Here is a 22,506-nt window from a genome sequence, read left to right as displayed (position 1 = left end):
TTGTCTCTGTGTCTTTTCTCCTATTTCATTGGTCTTTGTATCTGTTTTTTTATGCCAGAACTATGATGTTTTTGTTCCTATGGCTTTGTATTTTAATTTGAAATCAGGTATTACGATGCTTCCAGTTTTGCTGCTTTCACTCAGGATTGTTTTGGATATGTGGGGTCTTTTGTTCTTCCATATGAACTTTAGAATTTTTATTTTTTTAGTTCTGTGAAGAACATCATTGGTATTTTGATGGAGATTGCATTGAATTCATACATCGCTTATGGCCCTTTTATCAATAATTCTGCCTATCCATGAACATGGGAGGTTTTCCATCTTCTAGTGTACTCTTCAATTTTTTTAAGTGTTCTGTAAATTTTCCTTGCAGAGAGCTTTCACTTCCTTGAATAGTTTTTTCTAAGTATTTTTTAGCTATTGTGAATAGATTTTTTAAAAAAGCAGTCGTTTTCCTAATTTCTTTCTCAGCAGATTCATTATTGGTATATAGACAAGCTATTGATTTTTGTATTCTGCTGATTTGTGGAATTTGTTTATCAGTTCTAGAAATCTTCTGGTGGAACCTTTAGGATATTCTAAATATAGGATCACATCATTTGCAAATAGGGATATTTGATTTTTTTTTTTACAATACAAACACTTCATTTATTTAACAAGTGCAGATCATCCTGTAGGCCGAGCAGTACAGATCCAGGAACCAGCACCAAGATCAGCACAACCTCCGAGCCTCTCCCTCTGATTCCAATAATGTTAGCACGTCGCCCTCATGGACCGGGCCTTTCACGTTGCGGATGATGGAGCGGCTTGTGTCGTCCATAAATTCCACGCGCACCTGCGTGTACTGTCCCTGAGAGCCGGTCCTGCCCAGCACCTTGGTGACCCTGGCCAGCTTGATGGGTTGCACACGGCTGGTGTCCATGATGGTGGCACAGCGGCTGTCGGTGGAGAGCTCCCTTTTGTTTCTTGTTTAAGAGCTCTGGCTAAATTTTCAAGCACTATATTAAATAGGAATCATGAAGTGGACACCCTTGTCTTATTTCTGATTTTAGAGAAAATGCTTTCAGTTATTCCCCATTCACTATGATGTTGGCTGTGGGTTTGCCATACATAGTCTTTATTATGTTGAGGTAATATCTATCTAACTCCATTCTAAGTTTCTTCGACTTTGATATCATGAAGGGTACTGAATTTGTCTAAAGCTTTTTCTGCATCTATTGAGATGATCATGTGATTTTTGTATTTTATACTGGTTCTATCTTTGTGCTAGATTATATTTATTGGTATGCATATGTTGAACCATTCTTACATTCCTGGAATAAAACCAACTCGATCATGGCATATGATCTTTACAATGTGTTGTTGAATTCAATTTGCTAATATTTTACTAAGGATTTTTGCATCTATGTTCATCAAGGATATTGGTCTTTAATTTTTTTTCCTTCAAGTGTTCTTATCCAGTTTTGGTGTCAGGATGATACTCACTTTGTAGAATGAATTTGGAAACATTCCCTAACTTTCTATTTCATGGAATAATTTGAGGAGAATTGGCATTAGTTCTTCTTTAAAGATCTGGTAGAGTTCAGCTATAAACTCTCTGGTCCTGGGCTTTTCTTCATTAGGAGTCTTTTTATTACTGCTTCAATTTCATTGCTTATTATTTGCCTATTTAGGTTTTCTGTCCTTTTGGCTCAGTCTTGAAGGTCGTATGTGTCTTAAAATTCATCTATTTCTTCTAGCTTTTCTAATATATTGGAATATGTTTTAATATATTTTAAAGATCCTCTAGATTTTAGTTGCATCTATTATAATATCCCCATTTCCATCTCTGATTTTATTAATTTGGGTCTTCTCTCCTTTTGGTTAGTTTGGCTAAGGGTTTATCAATCTCATTTATTTTTTCAAAGAATCAACACTTTGTTTCATTAATCTTTTCTTGTTCTTTTAATTTCTATTTCATTTACTCTGATATTTATTATTTCTTTCCTTCTACTAGGTTTGGAATTTGTTTTGTTTTTCTAAGACTTTGGGATGTATTATTAGGTTATTTGAGATCTCTCTCTCTCTCTCTCTCTCTCTCTCTCTTTCTCTCTCTCTCTCTCTCTCTATTCTGTAGACTGTCATAGCTACACACATAGTTCTTTTGGAACTGCATTTTCTTGCCAGTGTACACCTGTAAACCCAGCAGCTCAGGAGGCTGAGGCAGGAGGATCACAAGTTCAAAGCCATCCTCAGCAACTTAGCAAGGCACTTAGCAACTTAGTGAAACCCTGTCTTAAAAACCCTGCCTTAATTAAAAGGACCTGGATATGGCTTAGCAGATAGCACTCCTGGGTTCAATCTCTGGTTAAAACAACAATAACAACACAAAACTGCCTTTGCTGTAACTCACAGATTTGGGTGTATTATTCAATCTCCGTGTATTTGTATAGTTTCTGTAGTTTTCTTGCTGTCGACATTTAGTTTCTTTCAATTATGGTCTGAAAAGATGCAAGAGAGTCTTTCTTTTTTCTTTTCTTTCTTTCTTTTTTCTTTTTTTTTTTTTGTATTTTCTAAGACTTGCTTTATGGCACAATATAAGATCAACTTTGGGAAAAGTGTCATAAGTGACTGAAAAGAAAGTGTATTCAACTCTTGTTGGATGAAATAATCTGTATATGTCTGCCAAGTCTATTTGATCTACAGTTTAAATTTGACGTGTCTTTGTTGATTTTTTGGCTGGATGACCTGCCTATTAGTGAGAGTGCTATATTGAAGTCCCCACTATTGTTGTATTGTTGGTTCTATAATATTGGGTACACCAACCTTCAGCGCATAAATATTTACAATGGTATGTCTTCTTGCTGGATTGTCCCCTTTACCACTATGTAAAGATCTTCTTTGTCACTCTAATTTTGACTTGAAGTCGGCTTTGTCTGATATGAGAGTAGCTACTCCAATTTGCTATCAGATTCAATTTCCATAGAGTATTATCTTCTATCCTTTCACTCTCAGTCTGTGAATGTCTATGAGGTGAGTTTTCTTAGAGACAACATACAGGTGAGTTTTGAATCAAATTTGCTAGTCTATATCCTTGAATTGGAGGATTAAGATCATTTACATTCAGTGTTATTATAGAGAGACATGTTCCTTCGTATCATTTTATTTCTTATGTTTGAATTTTTACTAATTGTCACTTGCTTATCTATTCTTCTAACCCTATTTATTCTTTTATATGCTCTCTTAGTAATTTTTGTTTTCCTTTTCTGTGTGCAGGATTCTTTTCAGTATCTGCTGCTGGCTTAGTGGTCATGAGTACCTTTAGTTTATGCTTATTTTGATTTTTATTCTCCAATTATGAAGGACAGCTTTGCAAGGTATGGTAATCTAGGTTGGCAGTTTTCTTTGGGGGCTTGTATTCCACACCCTCCTGCCTTTTAGAGTTTCTTCTACAAAATCTGAAGTTATTCTGAAGGACTCGCCTTCATAAGTGATTTTGTGCTTCTCTCTCTTGCAACTTTTAAAATTCTTTCTTTGTTCTGAAAATTTGGCATTTTAGCCACAATATGTCACGGAGAGGTTCTTTTCTGTCCCAGACAATCTGAAGTTCTAAATGTGTTCAGTATACAGACAGGCACAGTGGCACACACCATAATCCCAGCAACTTAGGAGGCTGAGGCAGGAGGATTGCAAGTTCAAGGACAGTCTCAGCAACTTAGTAGACTCTAAGAATCTTAGCAAGACTCTGCCTCAAAATAAAAAATTTGAAGGGTTTAGGATGTAGCTTAGTGGTCAACCACTCCTGCATTCAATCCCCAGTATCAAAAAATTTTAAAAAATTAAAAATGCCTCCGGTATCTGCATTTCCATCTCATTCTCTAGGTTAGAGAAATTTTCTGCTCTTATTTCATTGAATGAATTTTGTATGCCATTAGTCTGTATCTTCTCTCCTTCACCAAGACCGAAGAGTCTTTAATTTTGTCTTTTAATGTTGTGCCAGAGCTCTTAGTTTCTTATTTTTTCTTTTATTTTTATTTCTTACTGTCCAAGTGTTTCAATTCATCTACCTTGTCTTCAAACCCTGGTATTCTTTCTTCTCTTGTTCTAGGCTCTTGGCAAGATTTTCTACTGAGGTTTTTATTTGATTGAATTTTTCGTCTCTAAGAATTCTGTTTTGTTCTTTTCAGAATCTCTATCTCTTTTTTGAAATGTTCTTTCATATCTTGTATTTTCTCCCTAAGTTCATTCCTTACATATTCTTTTAACTCATTGATCATTTTAACAATCAACTTTTTAAATTCCTTGTCCAGAATTTCTTCCACTTCGATTTCTGAGTTCAGCTACTGGAGAATCATGAAAGTTTGGAGGCCTCTTATTACCTTGTCTTCTTGTCTTGATCTCTAGGTTGAGATTTGCACACCTGTAGGAGTGGATAACTCTCCCACTGTTCTGTAAAGATCTTTGTGCTGAGCAACTTCCTCTTTACTACATGCCCTGGTCAGGGGTTTATTTCAGCATCAAAGGATCCCTCAATGTGTTCACAATGCTATGATCAATCTGTAGCATCTCTTTGAGAGGAGATAATAATCACCAGTAACTGCGATCACTTGATAGCAACCCACATACTAATAAAACATAAACCTCTTGATCTTTATAAAGGCATATTTATAAGACAATAAAGAGTCCTTAACAATAGAGATATTTTTCTAAGGAATGCCTATTTAGGTAATTGTGTATCACTGTGTAAACATTGTAGGGTAAACTTAAACAAACTAAGATAGGTATAATGTCACTAAGATATACTCTATCCACTGTTGAATATGTGGTTTGTTATTGACAGAAATGTAGTTGTCCATCACTTTATTGTATTTAACATTGTTCCTGCTTTGTGTTCAGCTTTTTGTACATATATTAAGCCATATGCTTTCCTTTGTTATGAAATGTTTTGGAAGTGTAATTCTTACTGCCGGCATTAGACTGTGCTCTACGATGGTTTAGCAGGGACTAACGGGCTGCCTTGGCTAAAAGCTGTGATTCGTTACTCAGGCTGGATGGGAACTGCACGTATGGTAAAGCTTGGCATCTCTGCCTTTGCTTTCTATTGTCTCCTTTATCACCTTGAACTTTTTGACCTGCACATCGGCACGCTAACCATTTAAGAAGAGTTTATCTAAAAACTGGTAACAAGGTTTATGAGCCCTAAAGTTACCTAACCTATCTTTTCCTCTTTGCAGACTGAGAGAAGATTGCAAGGACATGCACGCACCCCGTTTCAGACCCTGGAGTGGCGTCTAAACATGTCATAGTCCTGACACCTTTCAGGAGCAGTGAGGCTTGCAGGCACATTACCCCACAACGAAACTGCTCCTCAGACCCGGGACCTCCTCTCACGCAACGTAACTGCCCCCTTCCAGGGTCACGGTTCTGACAGATGTACATCCTGTGCCCTGAAGAGCAGCTAGAGATGCCCCTGAGGTGATAAGGACTCTGCAGAGCAGTCTTGCAGAACGAGAACTGAGATAAGCACCCACCAGACCAAGTTTGACCAGGAATGCTTATTACGCTCATCTTCCGCCCACTCCAGGGTTCCTCTGTTTAAACCCAAAGTTTCTGTTGACCCCTGAAGACAGGGCTCAGGATGTGGGACGTTTTTCTGTTTGGTTTGGGGGCGAGCGGCTGGACATGGTTTGTTGGAACCCTCAGTCAGGACTCTGGCCTGGGACTCCAGAAACAGATTAAGCATCATTCAGACCGACTTTGGGATGTTCTGATTGGCACCTGGCCTGCCCGTCAATGACGTCGCAGTGATTGTTGGGGTGCTGACTGTGCCCAGGCGCTGCTCCAGATGGGTTGGGAAGGTCCCTCTCCTCTGACAGTGTTCAGACTTCTGGACTTCGAAGTGGACACAAGTGTCTTTCACTGTCTTTCTGCATTTCTGATCTTACACCATTCCATTAAGCCCGCTCTCCCAAGAAGGGACAAACTCTGAGTAATGTTGAAGCATCCAAAGCCATTAAGACCAAACTGGTTGGATAAAAGAGGGCTGACTGGAAGTCTGCGGGGTTGGCAATTGAGGTATCATCTCAGCAGAATTCTGTACAAAAATGTGGTGTGCTCACACTGAATTACATCAAAGTCCAGGGTGGGCCCCTTCACACCCATTATGATGGCTATTATTTTAAAATAGGAAAAGCTGGGCATGATAGTGACACATACCTGTAATCCCTTGGGAGGCTAAGGCAAGAGGATCACAAGGTGGAGGCCATCCTCAGCAACTTAGCAAGACCATGTCTAAAAAATAAAAAAGGGAAAGTAGCAAGTGTTGGCACAGATGTGGAGAAACTGGAACTCTGGTGGGACTGTGAAATGACGCAGCCACTATGGAAAACACTATTGTGAGGAACACTTTCCTTTTGAGGAAAAGGTTAAACAGAACTCCCTACTACCCAGCAATTCTACTCCTACGCACATACCCAAAGGAATTGAAAGCAGCAACATGAATAGATATTTATATATCAAGGTTAATAGAAGCATGTTCAGAGTAACAAACAGGGAAGAAAATCCAATGCCTATCTCAGAGGAATAGATAAGCAAAATGTGTGTATATATACACACTATAGCAAATGCAAAATGTGCTCTCCACACACCAAGTCAGCTTGTTTAAAAGGATGGAAACTGACATATGCTACAACATAGATGAACCTTAAGGATGTGCTAGAGGAAATAAGCCAGTCCTAACAGGACAGTGCTGTGTGATTCTGCTTACATGCATTACCTGGAGGAGACAAGTTCATAGAGACAGAAAGTAGGAGGTTGGTTACCAGGGCCTGGGGGTGCAAGGAATGGGGACTTGGGTCTAACAGGCACAGGATGTCAGTCTTTCAAGATGAGCAAGTGTGTAGAGGTGGGTGGTGGGGAGGGCTTCACAACAGCTTCCGTGTCCTCAGTCCCCTGAATCATATACTTAGAAATGATTAACACAGTAAATTGCATGTTATATGTATTTTGCTAAATAAATAAACACACCACACCACAATGGGGCACATGGCAGCAAGGCTGGAACCAGAAGTGGAAACTGATGGAAGAATGAATGACAAGGAGGAGGAGGAAGAGGAGAAACAGTCAAGGTTGATTGGCAGGCTCAGGCAGCGACTGTGTCCATCTTGCTCATACCGAATCCTCCACATCTGGAAAGTGCCTGCGTCTAGCAGGTGCACCAGGTGTGTTACAGGAGATCAGGTGGCACAGAGTCACAAGCCAGGTGAGTCCACGGTGTGGGTATTAAGTTGCTGTCTCTCAGTAGCCAGCTCTCTGCACTCTGTTGTGTGATGCTGGAACTGGGAATCTGAGCATGTCCGCCTCATGGCTGGCCTCTCTGGTTTTGCTAACTGGGGGCTCAAGAGAGAAGACTGGATGAGGAAGAGGGGAAGGGGGCACATTATGTCCCTTCTTCTTGCTTCCTCTGGTCTTCACGTCTATTCGTGGATCTATGACCCTGTGTTGGTCAGCTTTGCGTTGCTCTGATCAAAACACCTGACAAGAACAACTTAGAAAGGGAAAGGGTTTGTTGTTGTTGTTTTTGGCTCATGGCTTCAAAGGCTTCAGTCCATGGACAGCTAGCTCTGTTGCTCTGGGCCTGAGGTCAAGCAGAAGATCATGGTGGGAGGGCATGATGAAGAAAAGGAGCTCAGCTCATGGCAGCCAGGAAGCAGAGAGAGAATGAGGGGTGGGGAAGAGAGAGGAGCCGAGGGAAGAGAGAGGAGCCGAGGGGAAGAGAGAGGAGCCGAGGGGAAGAGAGAGGAGCCGAGGGGAAGCCAGACCCCCCCAGGCCCACTCCCAGTGACCTACTCCTCTGACAAGGCCCACCTCCCAGGAGTCCATTCAGATCCAACCATTGCCTACAAGCTCCACCTCTGGAGCTTCCTGCACTGGAACATGTGTACATCCCAGGAGCTTCGCAAGACCCTCCAGGTCCAAATCATAGCAGCCTCTGACCTTGACGGCCTTCCTGCAGCCACACTTCTTCACTGGGGGCTGCGACTCTGCTGCAGCAGCAGCCGAAGGCCCTCTGCTGTTGCTCCAGCTCATGCAGCACTGTCGTCACTGGGCTCCACTTCAGAGACCCCAGCGCCAGCTCCAGGGCACCCCAGAGGCCTGGACCCCAGGACGACGGGTCCCTCCCTCCTCTAAATCCATGAGTTTCACAGTGCCAATCCTTCCCCTGGTTCCCTCCGCTTCAGGCTGTTTCCTGGGGCCAACTTTGGGTGCCTTGGTTTTCCTCTTGCCCTTTCAATGTACTACACAACTTTCTGCATAAATGTCCTGCTGGGGTTCAGACCCTGGGAAGCAGATTCGGGATCCCAGCAGGTGACAGAAGATGCAAGGCACAGTTGGGATAGCAAACATGCTTTATTTGAAGGTGGCAGCAGCCCCCCGAGTCTTTCCAGTAAGTCTTTTCCATGTGCAGGCGTAAGACACAGTGCCAAGGGGTTAAAAAGTGAGCGCAATCCCACGAGCAGATATGTCTGACCTTGAGCACCTTTGCTGAATCAGGGTGTTCATGACCTTGACTACATCTTAAAGCAGCTGGTGGCAAGTCTTGGTGAGGGAACCTAACTGTAGCCTCCTTGCGGCTTCCCCACAATAAATGACATTCTCGGTTTCAATGGGTGTCAACGTGCAGCTTGGCATCATTTACCCGACTCCTGGTTTGTTGTTGTCATTTGTCGTTATTGCTGAGGAATTTTGAAATGAACCCTAGATAGTGCGTCTCCCATAAATATTTTCAGCCGTATCTCTGAAAGTCGTTGCTGAGTTAAGAAGAGCTGTCCTTTCTCTGAGAAGGTCATGCCCTTCAATCAAGCGAGTTATCTTTGCAGAGCAAGATATTTCATGTGGACATAGAAGAGAAAGGGACTGACAGCCAATGCAACTTCTTGGTGGCGTGGTGGCTCCTGCGACCAGGTGGCTGCGGCAGCTAAGCTCAGGGGTCAGGAACTTCAGTCTCTCTGTTGTTTGATGAGGGTGAACAGCTCAGTTATTTGCAAGGGCATAACACGTACGTATTTCTCTTGCCATTTCTGACCCTACTTCACCAGACCCAAAGTTACTGCTGCCTACGGTGAATTCCTGGTTAACGCCACAACAGTGGAGTGGCCAGGTGGGGAGGACGCGTTCTGAGCCGTATCTCCAGGTTGGAGCACATGAGTTACTGCTTCTGTACCCCAAATATAGGTCGGCAAGCACCACTATGAGGAGCAAAGGAAATTCCATTTTTGCAAAATGTATTGGCCAGCAACCCATAAACACATCCATCCTCTCTTAGATTGAAAACCAGAAACGATGATGAACTTGAACTTAGACAAAATGGTAAAAATTGTCAGCATAACTTTGGCGTGGAGGGAGCTGCACTGTGGCTCTCTGAAGCCGCCCCCGCTTGGCCTGCTGCCAGAGAGTCCGTGTCGCAGACGCTGGAGAGGAGACACACAGTTCCCCAGCTCCCCCAACTGTGATCTTTTCAGAACCTTTTGAAAATCTGTGTCACAGATTGGAACCCAAGGCTGATCTCTTCCTGGTGCCCTTTTTCTCCTGGAGCTCACCAGAGGGGAGGCTCACCAGCAGGGGCTGAGTCTCCTGGTAAGTTGCACGCAGTGGCTGACTGGCATTGTCTCGGCTTTCTCATGAGCAGGTGCTTTCGTCCAATCATTCAATATTGATCTCAACAGGCCACCTGAGCAGCGGGGGAGGAATGGAAGCAGGGAGGGGAGAGGGTTTGCTGTGGGCTGCTGGCTCCTTTCTTTGGTGACCCTTGATTCATCTGTGAGGCAGTGGAATGTGAAGACAAGGAACACAGACACTGGCGGCCCCCTGCCTGAGCCTAGGTCCTCTCTGTTCACTGCACACAAGTCCTCATCTCCCGGGCCTCAGTTTCTCTATCTACACATTACGCGTGGTTCTAACAGCGTCTATCTCATTCCTGGTTGTGAGGACTGCAGTTGAGGTATACAGTAGGCGCTGCGCCAGTATCAGTCGTGTGAGCAGTTGTATTCAGCCCAGGAACTGCCTTCACACCTGCTACTGCCTCAGAAGCTTCCAGCACACCTGGGCCACAGTGGGCTTGATCAAAACGGCACAATGAAGGAAGGAGGAATGCAGGGGACCTCAGCCAGAGACGCCTCCACTGTGCCCAGCACAGGGTCCCGCGGACCCGAGTCACTGCAGATACTTGTTTATTCAGTTACATAATCTCAGAGTTTTCTTCCTGCAAGAGGGCCTGTCTGTCCATCTCCTTATATCTTGGGAAGAACTCTCCAGAGTTTTTATATGAAAGGAGGAAAAAAGAGAGGAGGTGGGGGCATATAAAATAAAAAACCAATTCCTTTCTTCCTTCTTTCCTTCCTTCCTTCCTTCCTTCCTGCCTTCCTGCCTTCCTGCCTTCCTGCCTTTCCTCCCTCCTTAAACAGGTCTGTGTTTGCTTCTCCGCTGTTCTTGGTGGTGGGAGTAATTGCAAACCTCAAGTTTGCAAAAACCAGTTGGAAATGTTTGAAAAGGGCGGCCAAATTGGCATTTCTCTTCCAAATAACTAGTTGGATTCCACTGTTGGATTTTAAAAACTTTTATCTTCACTAATTATTTAACTTAGATTGTCATGCTCTCTCACTGTGTGAGTATTCTCAAATAGGTTAAAGGAACAGACTAATGAAAATCATCCAGAAACATTAGTCATACAATGCACTTAGTGATAAGACTCCTGGGCTGCGGATGAGGGAACTTAACTTTGCTTCTGGCCCTGCTGGGTTGGAGCTGTGTGACTTTGGAAGCCATTTATCCTCTCCGGTGCTATTGCTTCATCTTTCAAATGAAATGGGCTGGGAACTTAGGTGGGCAATGATTATGTTACTGTCCTTTGAGTGCTTGCTTTCTCGCTCCTTGTCCTTCTGGGAGTGAGACCCACTGTTTCCTTGGGGCCCCATCCTCTCCCATGCTCGCTTAGGCTCAGGCAGGGCCGTACCAGGAGCATGAGATTTGGGATCGCCTCTTTGGCAGCAGGTGTGGGAAAAGATGCTTCTTATTACATGAAGGGATTACTAGAAAAATGTTTATATTTGAAAGTGAAGGTGACTAGCAAATCAAACTATTTTATATCCTCTGTAGTAGGTAGCTATTGCTGCGTAACAAATTATTACAGACTTAGCGGTTAGAACTACACACTGGTCTCAGGGTCTCCAAGGCCAGGAGTGTAGACATGCTGGGTTCTGAGCATGGACGTCTTCAGCATCGCACCAGGCTGCCGTCAGGTGTGGACCAGCTGCAGTGCCCTCAGAGGCTGACCGGGGAGACCCCCTCCTCCACTGGCCCTTTCGGGTTTGGGGCAGCGTTCATTTACTTCCAGCTGCAGGCTCGCGGCTTTGGTTTCTGGCTGGAAGCTGCTCTCAGCAAGCAGTTTGCCCCAGCTCCTTGTACATGGCCTTCTCCACCACAGTAATCATGTTGGCATGGTCACTTGGACCCTGTGCAGGAGGTCCCTGAGCCCTGTGAGTCATCTGTGGAGGGATTCTGTCAGCGGAAGTGCGGGGAATAGTGGGGAGCAGGCTGCTGTCCAGGAGGCCTCCCCCCATCTCCCAGCCGTGCCCCTGCTTCTAGCATGGCAGCCTTGGGAGGCTGGTCTTCAGTATCCAGGGCTTCACGGGCAATGGGAACAGCATGGGTTTTTCTGTTGGACAAATCTGGACCTGGGTCCTGGTTGTGTCACTAGCTAGCGCTAGTGTTCGCCCAGCAACCTGTGACCTTGTGGCCCGGGGGGTTTCGGGGTCAGTGCAGGGAGACTATCAGCTGCTCACACCCTGCTGTAAGGGTCCACATGTTGGTACTAAAGAGCGCTTGACTGTTTTCTTTCTTTTCTTTATTCTCCTGGGAAAGAGTGTCAGTCCTCCAATTCAGACATGCAAGCGGTTGACATTTTTCTTTACTTTTATGGTATTGGAGTTATTTTCTGCTTTGAGCCCTCAACCCCAGGAGAACAGAAATGGACTTTCTCAGAGTTTTTCCTCAGCAGAACCTCCAGGTCAAGGGAGGGAGGGGCCATGGAGGGCTCTGTGGCTCATGCTCCCTGGGGTCTCATCCTCACGGGGTGGGGTATTCCTTTGGTCAACCATCTGTGTGGCTCACAGCTGGGAGAACCTCCCGGGACCTCAGGCCCTCTTTAGGTCCACCTCTCCTTGCGTTTCGAGTCATAGGAGTTAGAGGCGTAGGCTCTAGGGACTGCTTGGATAGAAACCTGCCAGCCAGCTCACACATTTTAGTCACCTCGGAAGCCAACGGGGATTCAAATAGCTTAACTCCCAGGGTGACTGTGAAAATTAAATGAGCTATTACTTAGTGCGGGGAGCAGAGTTTATCTTCAATGAATGATACTTATTTTATCATGCTGGAGTGATGGGACGCTGCTGCTCTTCAGCCTGTCTCCTGGTCCCCTCAGGCTCTTCCCAGGAAAGGCAGGACTTGGAACCTTGAGTCGTCTCTCCAAGATGAGGGATGTAGAGGCAGGGCCCATGCCCATCAGAATCTACTCCCTCCTGGCTTCTGTCTTGAGAGAGGTCCAGCCCTGGGATCTGCCTCGGTCTGGGGGGAAGTGAGGGCAAGAAGCCTGGCTGCCCCCAGCACGTGTCCTCCCCCAGAGGCATCTCCACCAGTCTCTGGAACTCAAAGCCAAGCACCAGCTCCTTTGCTCTCTGCTTTGTGCTCTGCTGTCCCATCAATGAGCCACAGACACAGGTGCACAATGGCAGAACATGGGAGATGCAGGGGACAGGGCAATGCAGGGGAAACCCCTGTGGACACTTGCAGAAGTCAATTCCTTCCGGTTCTCTGTGATCTGGAAGGAGGTGCCTGTGCTGAGGAGCATCTGCAGGGGCCGCCCGGGCACCCTGACCACCCACAAACATTGGCACTGGACGGCTTCATGTCTGGGTTTCGTTTTTCTTTTTGAGATGGGGTCTCTGTTGCCCAGGTTGGTCTCAAACTCCTGGGCTCAAGCGATCCACCCAGAGATGGCTGCACTCTGCTCCCCACGGGAGATACCCCAACCTGCTGAGTCTGAATCTCGCAGCTTGTTCTCAGCAGATGGCATCGCCGTGATCATCTGATGACCTTTGCAAAGATCAGCAGGCCCAGGTGCGGAGGGCCTAGGAGTCAATCAGCTCCTGCATCCTGCATGTGTTCTTCTGGGGACACAGGGTGTGCTCTAAGGGCAGCTTGGTGGGTAGGCTTATGATGTTCCCGCGGGGAATTCAAACTAAAAAAGCTGTAATGAAGAGCGATGCTGTTCTGCCACCTTGTGGTAATTTCCTGTGGATTTTTTTCCCCATGCCATGGCCTGAAACCTAGAGGCTGCCAAGGACCACTTGCTGTTTTGAAAAGGACAAGTGTTTAGTCCTGCACAAGGCCATACTAACCACCTGTGAAGTTTCTATGAAGAACAGATAAATAGGGGCCAATCGTTGAGATCTTCTTGCCTCAGCCTCCGGAGTAGCTAGAATTACAAGTGTGTGCCGCTGCACCTGGCCTCTGATCTCAAGTTCAAGGTCGGCCTGGGGAACTTAGTGAGACCCTGTCTCAAAATAAGAAACAAAAAGGACTGGAGATGTAGCTCAGTGGTAAAGTGTCCTTGGCTTCAATTCCAGGTACCAAAGAAGAAGAAGAAGAAGAAGAGTGATTGAGGTAATAATAACTTCAGATAGTCATTCAATAAACAACTGCTTAGTTATTTCTCTGTACCCACAAAGCAGTGTGAGGCTCTGGGGAAAAATACAAATATGGTCTCTGTCCTCGATGAGCTTAAAATATGTGCCAGAGTAAGGACAGTTTACATTCAGATCTAAATCATAAGGCAAAACACTAAGTATGTGTCATCAGAAGCACTCTGAGCAAATGGAAAGAAGTCAGTTTTGCATTGGAAACAGGGACCAGGCTCATGAGGGAGGTGGCGTTGGATCCAGGGAGTTGCCAAATACCTTTGGGAAAAGAAGGCACACCACAGGGTCACATGGTAGAGAAACAGCTGGACGAGCTGCGCAGGGCAGCCAGACACACGCTACTGATCATGTTCCTCTAAAAAGAGAAGTGAGCCGCGTCCCGAAGCATCTCATCTATAAAACGTAGCCTGTCCAACTGAAGACACATAAAAAGAAGAGCCTAAGCTAATAGCATAGGAAGAACAGCAGTCCTGGTGTCTTCTCCACCCTCTCGTTGGATTGTCATCGTGCCCCGCCTGAAGATGGCGGTGCAGACCAGAGTGGGCAGGAAGACGGAGACAAGAGGATGACGGGCGCTTGCGGGGCCAAAGGGCCAGGCCATCCAGAGAGCACGGACAGAGGGAGCACGAGGAAGAGGCAGACCCAGAGGTGGGACCGGAGGCTTGCCAGGCATTTAAAGAGAAAGACCTGTTCAAGCTCCTTCCACGCTTAGACTCTGCTTTAGATCTTACTTGGGGGAAGGTGGAGAATTGCTCACTGAGAGAGAAGGTAGGAGCAGCGGTGGGTTTCCGGAGCAGGGCACGAGTCCGTTTGGCATGAGCTAAGCTCTAAGGCCCAGGGGAATCTGCTTGTCTGTCCACAGGAATCTGGAACTTTAAATTCAGAAAAGAAGTCAGGACTAGAGAAGGTCATGTGAGTCCGAGGCGATGCCAAACTGTGGGAGCACGTGAAGGTGCCCAGGGAGACAGGAAAGAAGAACCGGCAGAGGACAGACCCACAGGGATGCTGGACTCGAGGGGTGTTGTGGCCTGAGAAACAGACTTGGAGGTGGATGACTGCTGTAGGAGTGGGCGCGACGTGTCCTGAGGACCTACACCTGTGGCGGGTGAAGGAGGCTCCCTGGGGGGGAGGGGGAAGTCGAGCTGGTTCCAACAGAGGCCTCCGCAGCTCCCACGGGGAGCTCTGGACCCAGGATGGCCTTTGGAGAGGCGGCTGAGGAGTGCTGAGCTGGCTCCCTTGGGTTCCTACCAGCCGGGTCCTGAGCCAAGTTCATCGCCTGCCTCCTCACTCAGCACTGTCCTTTAGATCTTGAAATTGGCACAGTGGGCATATTTACACCAAGGAAATCGCCCAACGTTACAAACCTGGACTTTCCTCCCCCAGAAAACTGGCTGCTGAATATTTACCAGTATGCACACTTACATCCTAAGGAGGTAAGAAGACGAACAAACCACGGGGCGTGGGCTGCTCCTGAGAGGGATGTCGCCTTGGGTGGCGTAGCCCTTCGCTGAGGACTGTGCCTGGGGAAGACGGCAGTTGAGAGACGGTAGTCCCTGCATCTGGGGGAGTCCATGGCCTGGCCGTGCCAGGGAACGTGGAGAGCACAGCCTGGCCTCCACCACGGTCCACCTCGTGCCCAACTGCTTCAGACAGAAGCTCATCTCTTTTCCTGGGGAACAGGGAGTACTGTTGGTCTCCTTTGCTCTGGGAAGAATTGAGGCCACAGCGTGAGGTGGCCATGACCCCGCCTGCGCTGCCCCAGGGAGCTGTCCCCTTCCCCTCCTTTGCTACCTCGTCAGGGCTCCTCCCCTCAGCTTGCACCGCTGTTGCTCCAGGTGGCTTCTCTAGAGCAAAGACCACGACCCTCATCTCCGGGGATGGACATCCTGGTCATCAGGTCCTGCTCAGCCCGCAGCTTTTGCCCATGGCCTAGCAACCATCAGAACTGGGCAGGGCACACCAAGAGCCATCTCTCGGACCTCCAGGATGTACCCCTGCAGTGTAAGGGTGGCCCTCTTGCTGGTATCAGGAATCCTCTTCTTGTCAGCTGCTCTCTTGGCACAGCGGACCTGGTGGCAGGGGTGGCCCCAGTGGCAATGTCCCTTCTACAGGCAACAGGGTGTTGCAGTCCTCAGGTCCAGGATCCCTCTGGCTGCCCCCATCCGACCTTCACTGAGCAGCCTCACGAGCGGGGTTCTCCCCAGTGCTAGAAAACGAGCCCAGTCTCCTTTTGGTGGGACAGGAGCCCTCAGCTGATGGTCTCAACTTGGATCAGCCCAGCCATGCTCCCTTCGCAGTGGCCCTGGAGGGCTACCACGGGCAGCTGGGGACACTCCTCTTCAGTAAGAGGAGCATGAGGCGTGGCTCCTCCGTCAGCAGAGCCTGGTGGGGTAACTGGGCCACCTCTCGAGCTGCCGCCAGATGCCTGTGGGCATGCGGGCTGGGGCTTCTCACCTGTCTAGGTGCGATGCGGCTCAGTGAGCTACGTCACAGGTAACGGAATTTTTATCTTGGACCTCCCTGTTCTTCACACACTCCCACCTTGTTTTAGAGTTTCTAGCCAGGTTTTTAGGTGATTATAAGTCTTCCGGTATTGGACAGTATCTTAGTCAGCTTTCCATTGCTGTGACCAGAAAACCTAACAAGCAAAATGTGAAGGAGCAAAGTTTATTTTAGTTCCCAATTTCAGAGGTTCTGTCTACAGTTGGCCAACTCCGTAGCTCTGCGCCCCAGGTGAGGCAGACATGGTGGGGGGCAGGGCAGAGGAAAGCAGCTCAGGACATGGCAACCCGGAAACAGAGTCCCTTCTCCAGGGACAAAATGCAAACCCCAAAGGCACCTCCCCAGTGACCTACTTCCTCCAGTCACACCCTACCTGCCTACAGTTACTGCCCACTTAATTCATTTCAGTGGATTGATCCATGGATCAGGTTATGCCACTCATAATTTAGTTATTCCACCTCTGAAATTTCTTGCATGTTCTCATTTGTGAGCTTTGGGGGATACCTCATATCTGAAACACAACAAAGGGTAGGAAATTTAAAGAAAGATGAAATTGATTTTAATTCACTTAAATAGCACAATACCCAGTTATTAAGGATGGAGAAGAGGAAAGAAGGATGAGGAAGATTATCTGAACAAACAAAAGATGTTATCGCTTCCAAAATACTGGGAATGGCGAGGCAGGCTGCCTGGTCCCAGGGGAGAGACTGCCAATGCTCTTCTGCTCGCCTGGCTTCCCATGGTTGCCGCAGCCGGGGAAAGCTGGGCCGGGGGAGAGAGAACGGTGGGTTGAGCCACTTGAATCTTGTAGGAGAGGAGTTCACTGAGAAATCCCTGGAATGACTTGTATGATATACACATTATATCTGAATAGAGTTGTTTTTAAAAAAGAAAAGATTTTGTTTGGAACTGTATGGAGTTGAATGACCTTTCAACTTCATAAAGAGTAGGCTGTGACAGAGTCTCCTGCACTGTGGCCCTCTGTGCTCAGGAGAAGAGAAAGAATCCTACTTTCTTGTTCACTGATTTTTTAACTATTGCATTGAACCCCTTTTATGTGAGATGCATGGCCATGGGCATTTGCTTATCATTGAGTGGATGAAACATGATAAATAAGCAAAGACTATCATGTGAAATGCTCTGAAATTTAGAGAAAAGAGTGTTGAGATCAATTGCAGTTGGTCTTGCCAAGTCTGAGACCGAGCCAGTTTCTCTGCTGGTGTTGGGCACACGTGCCTGGCAGAAAATGTATACAGTCATCCAGCCCTTACCTCTGGGGGAGTATGTGCTGAGACCCCCCACGGATAATACCTAATTCTGTACATAACTATGCTTTTTCCTGTACATATAAAGCTTCATTTAGTAGAGTGCTGCCTCGCAAGCACTAAGGCCCTGAGTTCAATCCCCAGCACCGCAAAAAAAAAAAAAAGCTTCATTTATAGACACAAGAGATGAACAAGAACAAATAAAATAGAACAATTATAACAATGTACTGCAATAAAAGTTATGCAAACACGGTGTCCCTATCCCCAGATCTTATTGTATCACACTCACCCACCTCTTTTTGGGATGACGTGACATGATACTTAAAGGGGCACTTCATGGATTTTCTTTGGCGTACCCAAATTGCCAGCTACTGTTGCTTCTGTTTTTGTCAGTTTTTTATTGCCGTGACCAAAATGCCCAACAAGAGCAACTTAGAGGAGGCAAAGTTTATTTGGGCTCAAGATTTCAGAGGTCTCGCTCCATTGCTCTGGGTTCAAGGTGAAGCAGCATATGAAGGGGAAGGACCCAGGGGAGGAAAGCTGCTTGGCTCATGGTGGAGTCAGAGGCGGGAAGGGATCACAGAGAAGATGCACCTTCCTGCACGTTCTCAGTGACCCACCTCCTCCAGCCACGTCCACCTGCCTACAGGTACCACCCATTCAAACTAGGATGGACAGATCAGGTCACCCCTCTCATAATGCCATCATTTTACCTCCGAATATTCCTGCATTAACAGGAGTTTTTGGGGACACCTCATATCCAAACCAGAACTCCTCTTGTTCATTGGGGCCATTATTAAGAAAAATAAAGGAACACAAGCACTGTGATATGACACCATGACAGGAGACTTGAAGTAGTTACAGAGTGACTAACGGGAGGTAGTGTATACTGTGTGGATATGCTGGACAAGGGAATGATTCATGTTCTGGGCAGGACAGCTCGGAGGACACATGCTGCTCAGAATGGCATGCAATTTAAAATGCATGAAGGTTTGGGGATGTAGCTCAGAGGTGAAGCACTTGCCTAGCATGCAGGAGGCTCTGGGGTGTGTCGAAGGCGGGGGATAAGGGGCTTATGGATTATTTCTGGAATTTTCCATTTAATATTTTTAGACCTTGGTTGGTCATGGGTGACTGAGCTTTCAGAAAGTGAAACCACAGATAAGAGGAGACTACTGTACACATAAGCCCTGAGGCAGGAAAGAGCTTGGCAGGTTTGCTATTCAAACAGAGGGACAAAAGCTCCGTGAGAGAGGGAGGTGGGGCCAGAGGCTCCGAAGGCCAGAGGCCCAAGTTGACTTAATTTCCAAGTGCAGTGGGAAGGCATTGCAATGTTTTTCGCAGGAGGTTTTCATGACCCATAAAAGGCAGAAATTCCTCTATGTACAAACTCAGGTATTTGGAATTCAGCTCCACTGACTTTCCATGCAGGATACAGTTGCCTCCAGTTTGCAGCAGTCTGTCTTGGGAAAACTCTTGGTTAACCAGGGATTATCTCCAATCTCTGTCACCCAGGTGGTGCCAGGGTTTAAGGTGAGGCCCTGGTGTGGGACAAGGGGCTTTGTCTCTGCGACTGCACTGCAGGAATGACCGACCTCTGTCTCCTCCTCCACATTTGCAGGCAGGACCCTGCCTCCTGCAGGGAACGGGCTCTGCGTCTTTCCACTCCTTTCCCACTCTGACGGCAGAGTCGCCCCATTCCGTTGCCCAGAGGCAGTGTAACAGGGTCAGCGTGCTCCCTGCAGGAGGTTCCATCAAAGCCTGCCGTGGTCAAAGGTGAGGCTTCACCATCTTCCTGCGTGGCGTTCAGCCCCACGCGCACCTCTGTCCTCTGTTTTGGGGGGCTTAGGAGCATCTTGGGCTTTCAGAGGATGGATTGAAAGTCCTGAGGCTCAGACCTGCGTCACCTCAGACCTGCCCACCTGCTTTCTCCACCCAGGGCTCACTCAGGCTGCCGAGCTGAGCTCTGAGCTGTCACAGCCTTTGGGCTCCTGTCTGCCCTCTGCCCCGCTCTTCCAGGCAGGGCATATTTCATCTCAGCTCCGCAAATCAGCATCTGAATCTTCCCATCTGCCCCTGAAACCAGTGGTTGCTAGACCTAGGAGTCAAATATTTGTAAACTCTCTGATCAGAAGTGGGTGCCTGGTCTGTCCACCCTTGGGCAGGGGAAGAAAGGCCCCAGGGTGACACGTGAGGGACTTTTGGGTGGGGGTGAGGTGGGCGAGAAAAGCAGGAAATTCACTGATGAATGCTTTGGAATCTGATAAACATTCAGACTTTCTAAAATGTCCCCGGTGACTACATGTAGCCCAGGGAAACAGGAAGGCCAGTTGTGAGGCTGGAACTTAGGTGACTTGGCGTGTGACCTTACAGATGGGAAAGAACAGATACTATACTGATTTGTTTGATGAACCCTGTGCTGTGTGTGCCTCTAAATCTGGACCTCCCTTCTCATCTCCGGGACCCTGGGAGACTAGTTCTGCGTATTTGTGCCACGGATACATTCCAAGTCAGTCAGTCATCTTTCAACCTGTCAGAGTCTTCTGCTTATATTTTTGTCTTGCAGAGACTCGCCATTCTGTGTGGATCCTGGCTAAGGGCAACAGCTAGCCCAAGAAAGCTGCCGTCTCCTGTAACACACCCGTGTCTCCCGAGTGCTCATCTCCTGGGAAGCCCTCCAGGAAGGGGTCTCCTTTGTCGATAATTAAACAATTCGTGAAGGCTGTCAGGCTCAAGGGAATGTGCATTTGCTGTTTGTTCTTAAAACGTGTCTGGTTTCTGTGTCTTGCTTTTGAAAATAATTATAATGTACTAATTAAAATAATGACAATAGAAGAGAGATTCATAGAGTAGAGCAAGCGGATGGGAGAGGGAAGGTAAGGAGGGCGAGACTGACCGAGTCATGTTCTGCGCATGTACAAATTAGCATAATCACTCCAACTATTATGTAGAATTATGATGCACCAATAAAACAATGTGTCTGGTTTCTCCCTTTAGAACCAAAGCCAGCGTGTTGCAGGACTGGGAAGACCTGAGTCGGATTAGCCCTGGCGGAGTCCCTGCAAGCTGTCTTCCTCATTCACCAAAAAGGAAAGATTTGCTGGAGAGTTGCCAAGGTCAATGGGAGACTCGCCCCTGACACTCATGTACCTCCTGCCAAGATTTCCTGTCCCTTTGGTGGCAAATCTGCCCCTGCTGTGGGAACAATCACACCATCTGCAAGGAGTCTTGGGGACAAAAAACATGAAGCAATAGTGCCTATACAGTTAGTTCCCCCACCCAGCCCTCTGAACTGCTGTAACCACTCCCCCATCACATACTCTTGGGAAACAGGAAATCCTTTTGAGAGCTTAGCGATTACACTGGAGCTATTTCATCAACTCTAGAAGAGAATTTCTTAATAGCAAAGTACAGCTCTCAAGGTGGACAGTCCAATGCAGAGCAAAGGGGCATTTGGAAACCACAGCCTTCAGGGATGTTTTCTGGAGTAGCAGCCTGTGACCCTAGGTGTCTTGTATTTACCCTAAAGAGAAGAGGGATTCTTCCATGAGAGGGCCTGGAGGGGTGGGAAGCAAGCCCTAGCTCTTGCTTATCAGGCAATTCATTTTACCAGGCCGATGGCGGGGCTGACTTACACAGGCCCATCTGAGAAATGCATTATGAACGCGAGGCCCCGCCCCCCGCGGCGCTGCTTTCCACAAAGGTAACAAAGACTGTGAAGTGACTCAGGAGTCGCGGTGAGGCGGTGCAACCTGCACCCTTGGGAACTCAGCAAAGAGGCCTTGAGACCTGTGGTTCCCAAACCTTTTGATCTCAGGACCTGTTTGACTTTTTTTTCTTTTTTTAATGTTGTTTTTAGTTGTTGATGGACCTTTATTTTATTCATTTATTTATATGCAGTGCTGAGAGTCAAACCCAGTGCCTGACGCATGCGAGGCAAGTACTCTACCACTGAGCCACAACCCCAGCCCCTGGCTCGCCTTCTCAAATATTATTGAGCTTCAAAGAGTTTTTTATGTTTCTTATGAGCGATATCTCTTGGTATTTACCACATTCAAAATTAAGGTGGGGAGCCTGTGAAAACACAGGGGGTTCCAGCCCCGTGCTCTGAGGGGAGAAAAGATCTTGATGCATATCTGGTTCCAACTGGGAAAGAGCACTGAGCACACTGAGAGTGAAGAGGGCAAAGGGCGCCTCTGTAGAAGAGCATTGTTGACCTCGGACACCTTGAGGGGTGCCTCTGGGGTGCCCCGGGACCACACTTTGAGAACTGCTAACATGAAGAAACATACATGGTTCTTGGGTCCTTGCTGGATGTCACTGACTTCTGAATCCTCTCACAGGGGACCCTCAATTACTACTGTTTAGTTGAAAATCTGCAGGTCAAAGAGATGACAGCAGTACACTTTGGAAAAGAAGAGGGTTCCTATTTCACAGGGATCAAAACATGTCCCCAGAGCCAGGCATGGTGGCTCAAGCCTGTAATCCCAGTGGCTCAGGAGGCTGAGGCAAGAAGATCACAAGTTCAAAGCCAGCCTCAGCAATGGGGAGGTGTGAAGCAACTCATGAGACCCCGTCTCTAAATAAAATAAAAATAGGGCTGGGGATGTGACTCAGTGGTCGAGAGCCCCTGAGTTCAGTTCCAGGTATCCCCCAAAATATCCCTAAAGCAAGTTCCTAGAAAAATCAGCAAAGTTAATGCCAACTTTGCTTTCGCTAATTCCTAGTCCATTGTTTAAAGTGCATTGAACAGATGGTTTGGTCACTGTATTTTCCATTGCTGTGTCAAAATAACTGAGATAAATCAACTTAAAGGAGAAAAGGTTTGCTGCGGCTCATGGTTTCAGAGCTTCCCATCCATGGTCAGTTGCTCCACTGCGAGGCAGCAGTTCCGGCCAAGCTGCTCACCTATGGTGGCTGAGAGGCAGAGACAGAGGGTGGCAGGGTCCCACATCCCCTTCAAGGGCATGCCTCAACAACCCAGCTTCCTTCCACTAGATCTCATC

General features: G+C 47.1%; 1 protein-coding gene across 1 annotated transcript; it reads right to left on the bottom strand.

Annotated features, from left to right (window-relative positions):
- Window positions 1-626: 626 nt before the first annotated feature.
- LOC124989603 (40S ribosomal protein S28-like) lies at window positions 627-939 on the bottom strand. The gene has a single exon (XM_047559496.1). The coding sequence runs from the start codon at window positions 920-922 to the stop codon at window positions 713-715; it is 210 nt and encodes a 69-aa protein (XP_047415452.1). The 5' UTR covers window positions 923-939; the 3' UTR covers window positions 627-712.
- Window positions 940-22,506: the final 21,567 nt, after the last annotated feature.

This window comes from Sciurus carolinensis, chromosome 7 (assembly GCF_902686445.1).
Source record: "Sciurus carolinensis chromosome 7, mSciCar1.2, whole genome shotgun sequence".
Taxonomy (NCBI): domain Eukaryota; kingdom Metazoa; phylum Chordata; class Mammalia; order Rodentia; family Sciuridae; genus Sciurus; species Sciurus carolinensis.
This window is presented reverse-complemented; position numbering and strand designations above follow the sequence as displayed.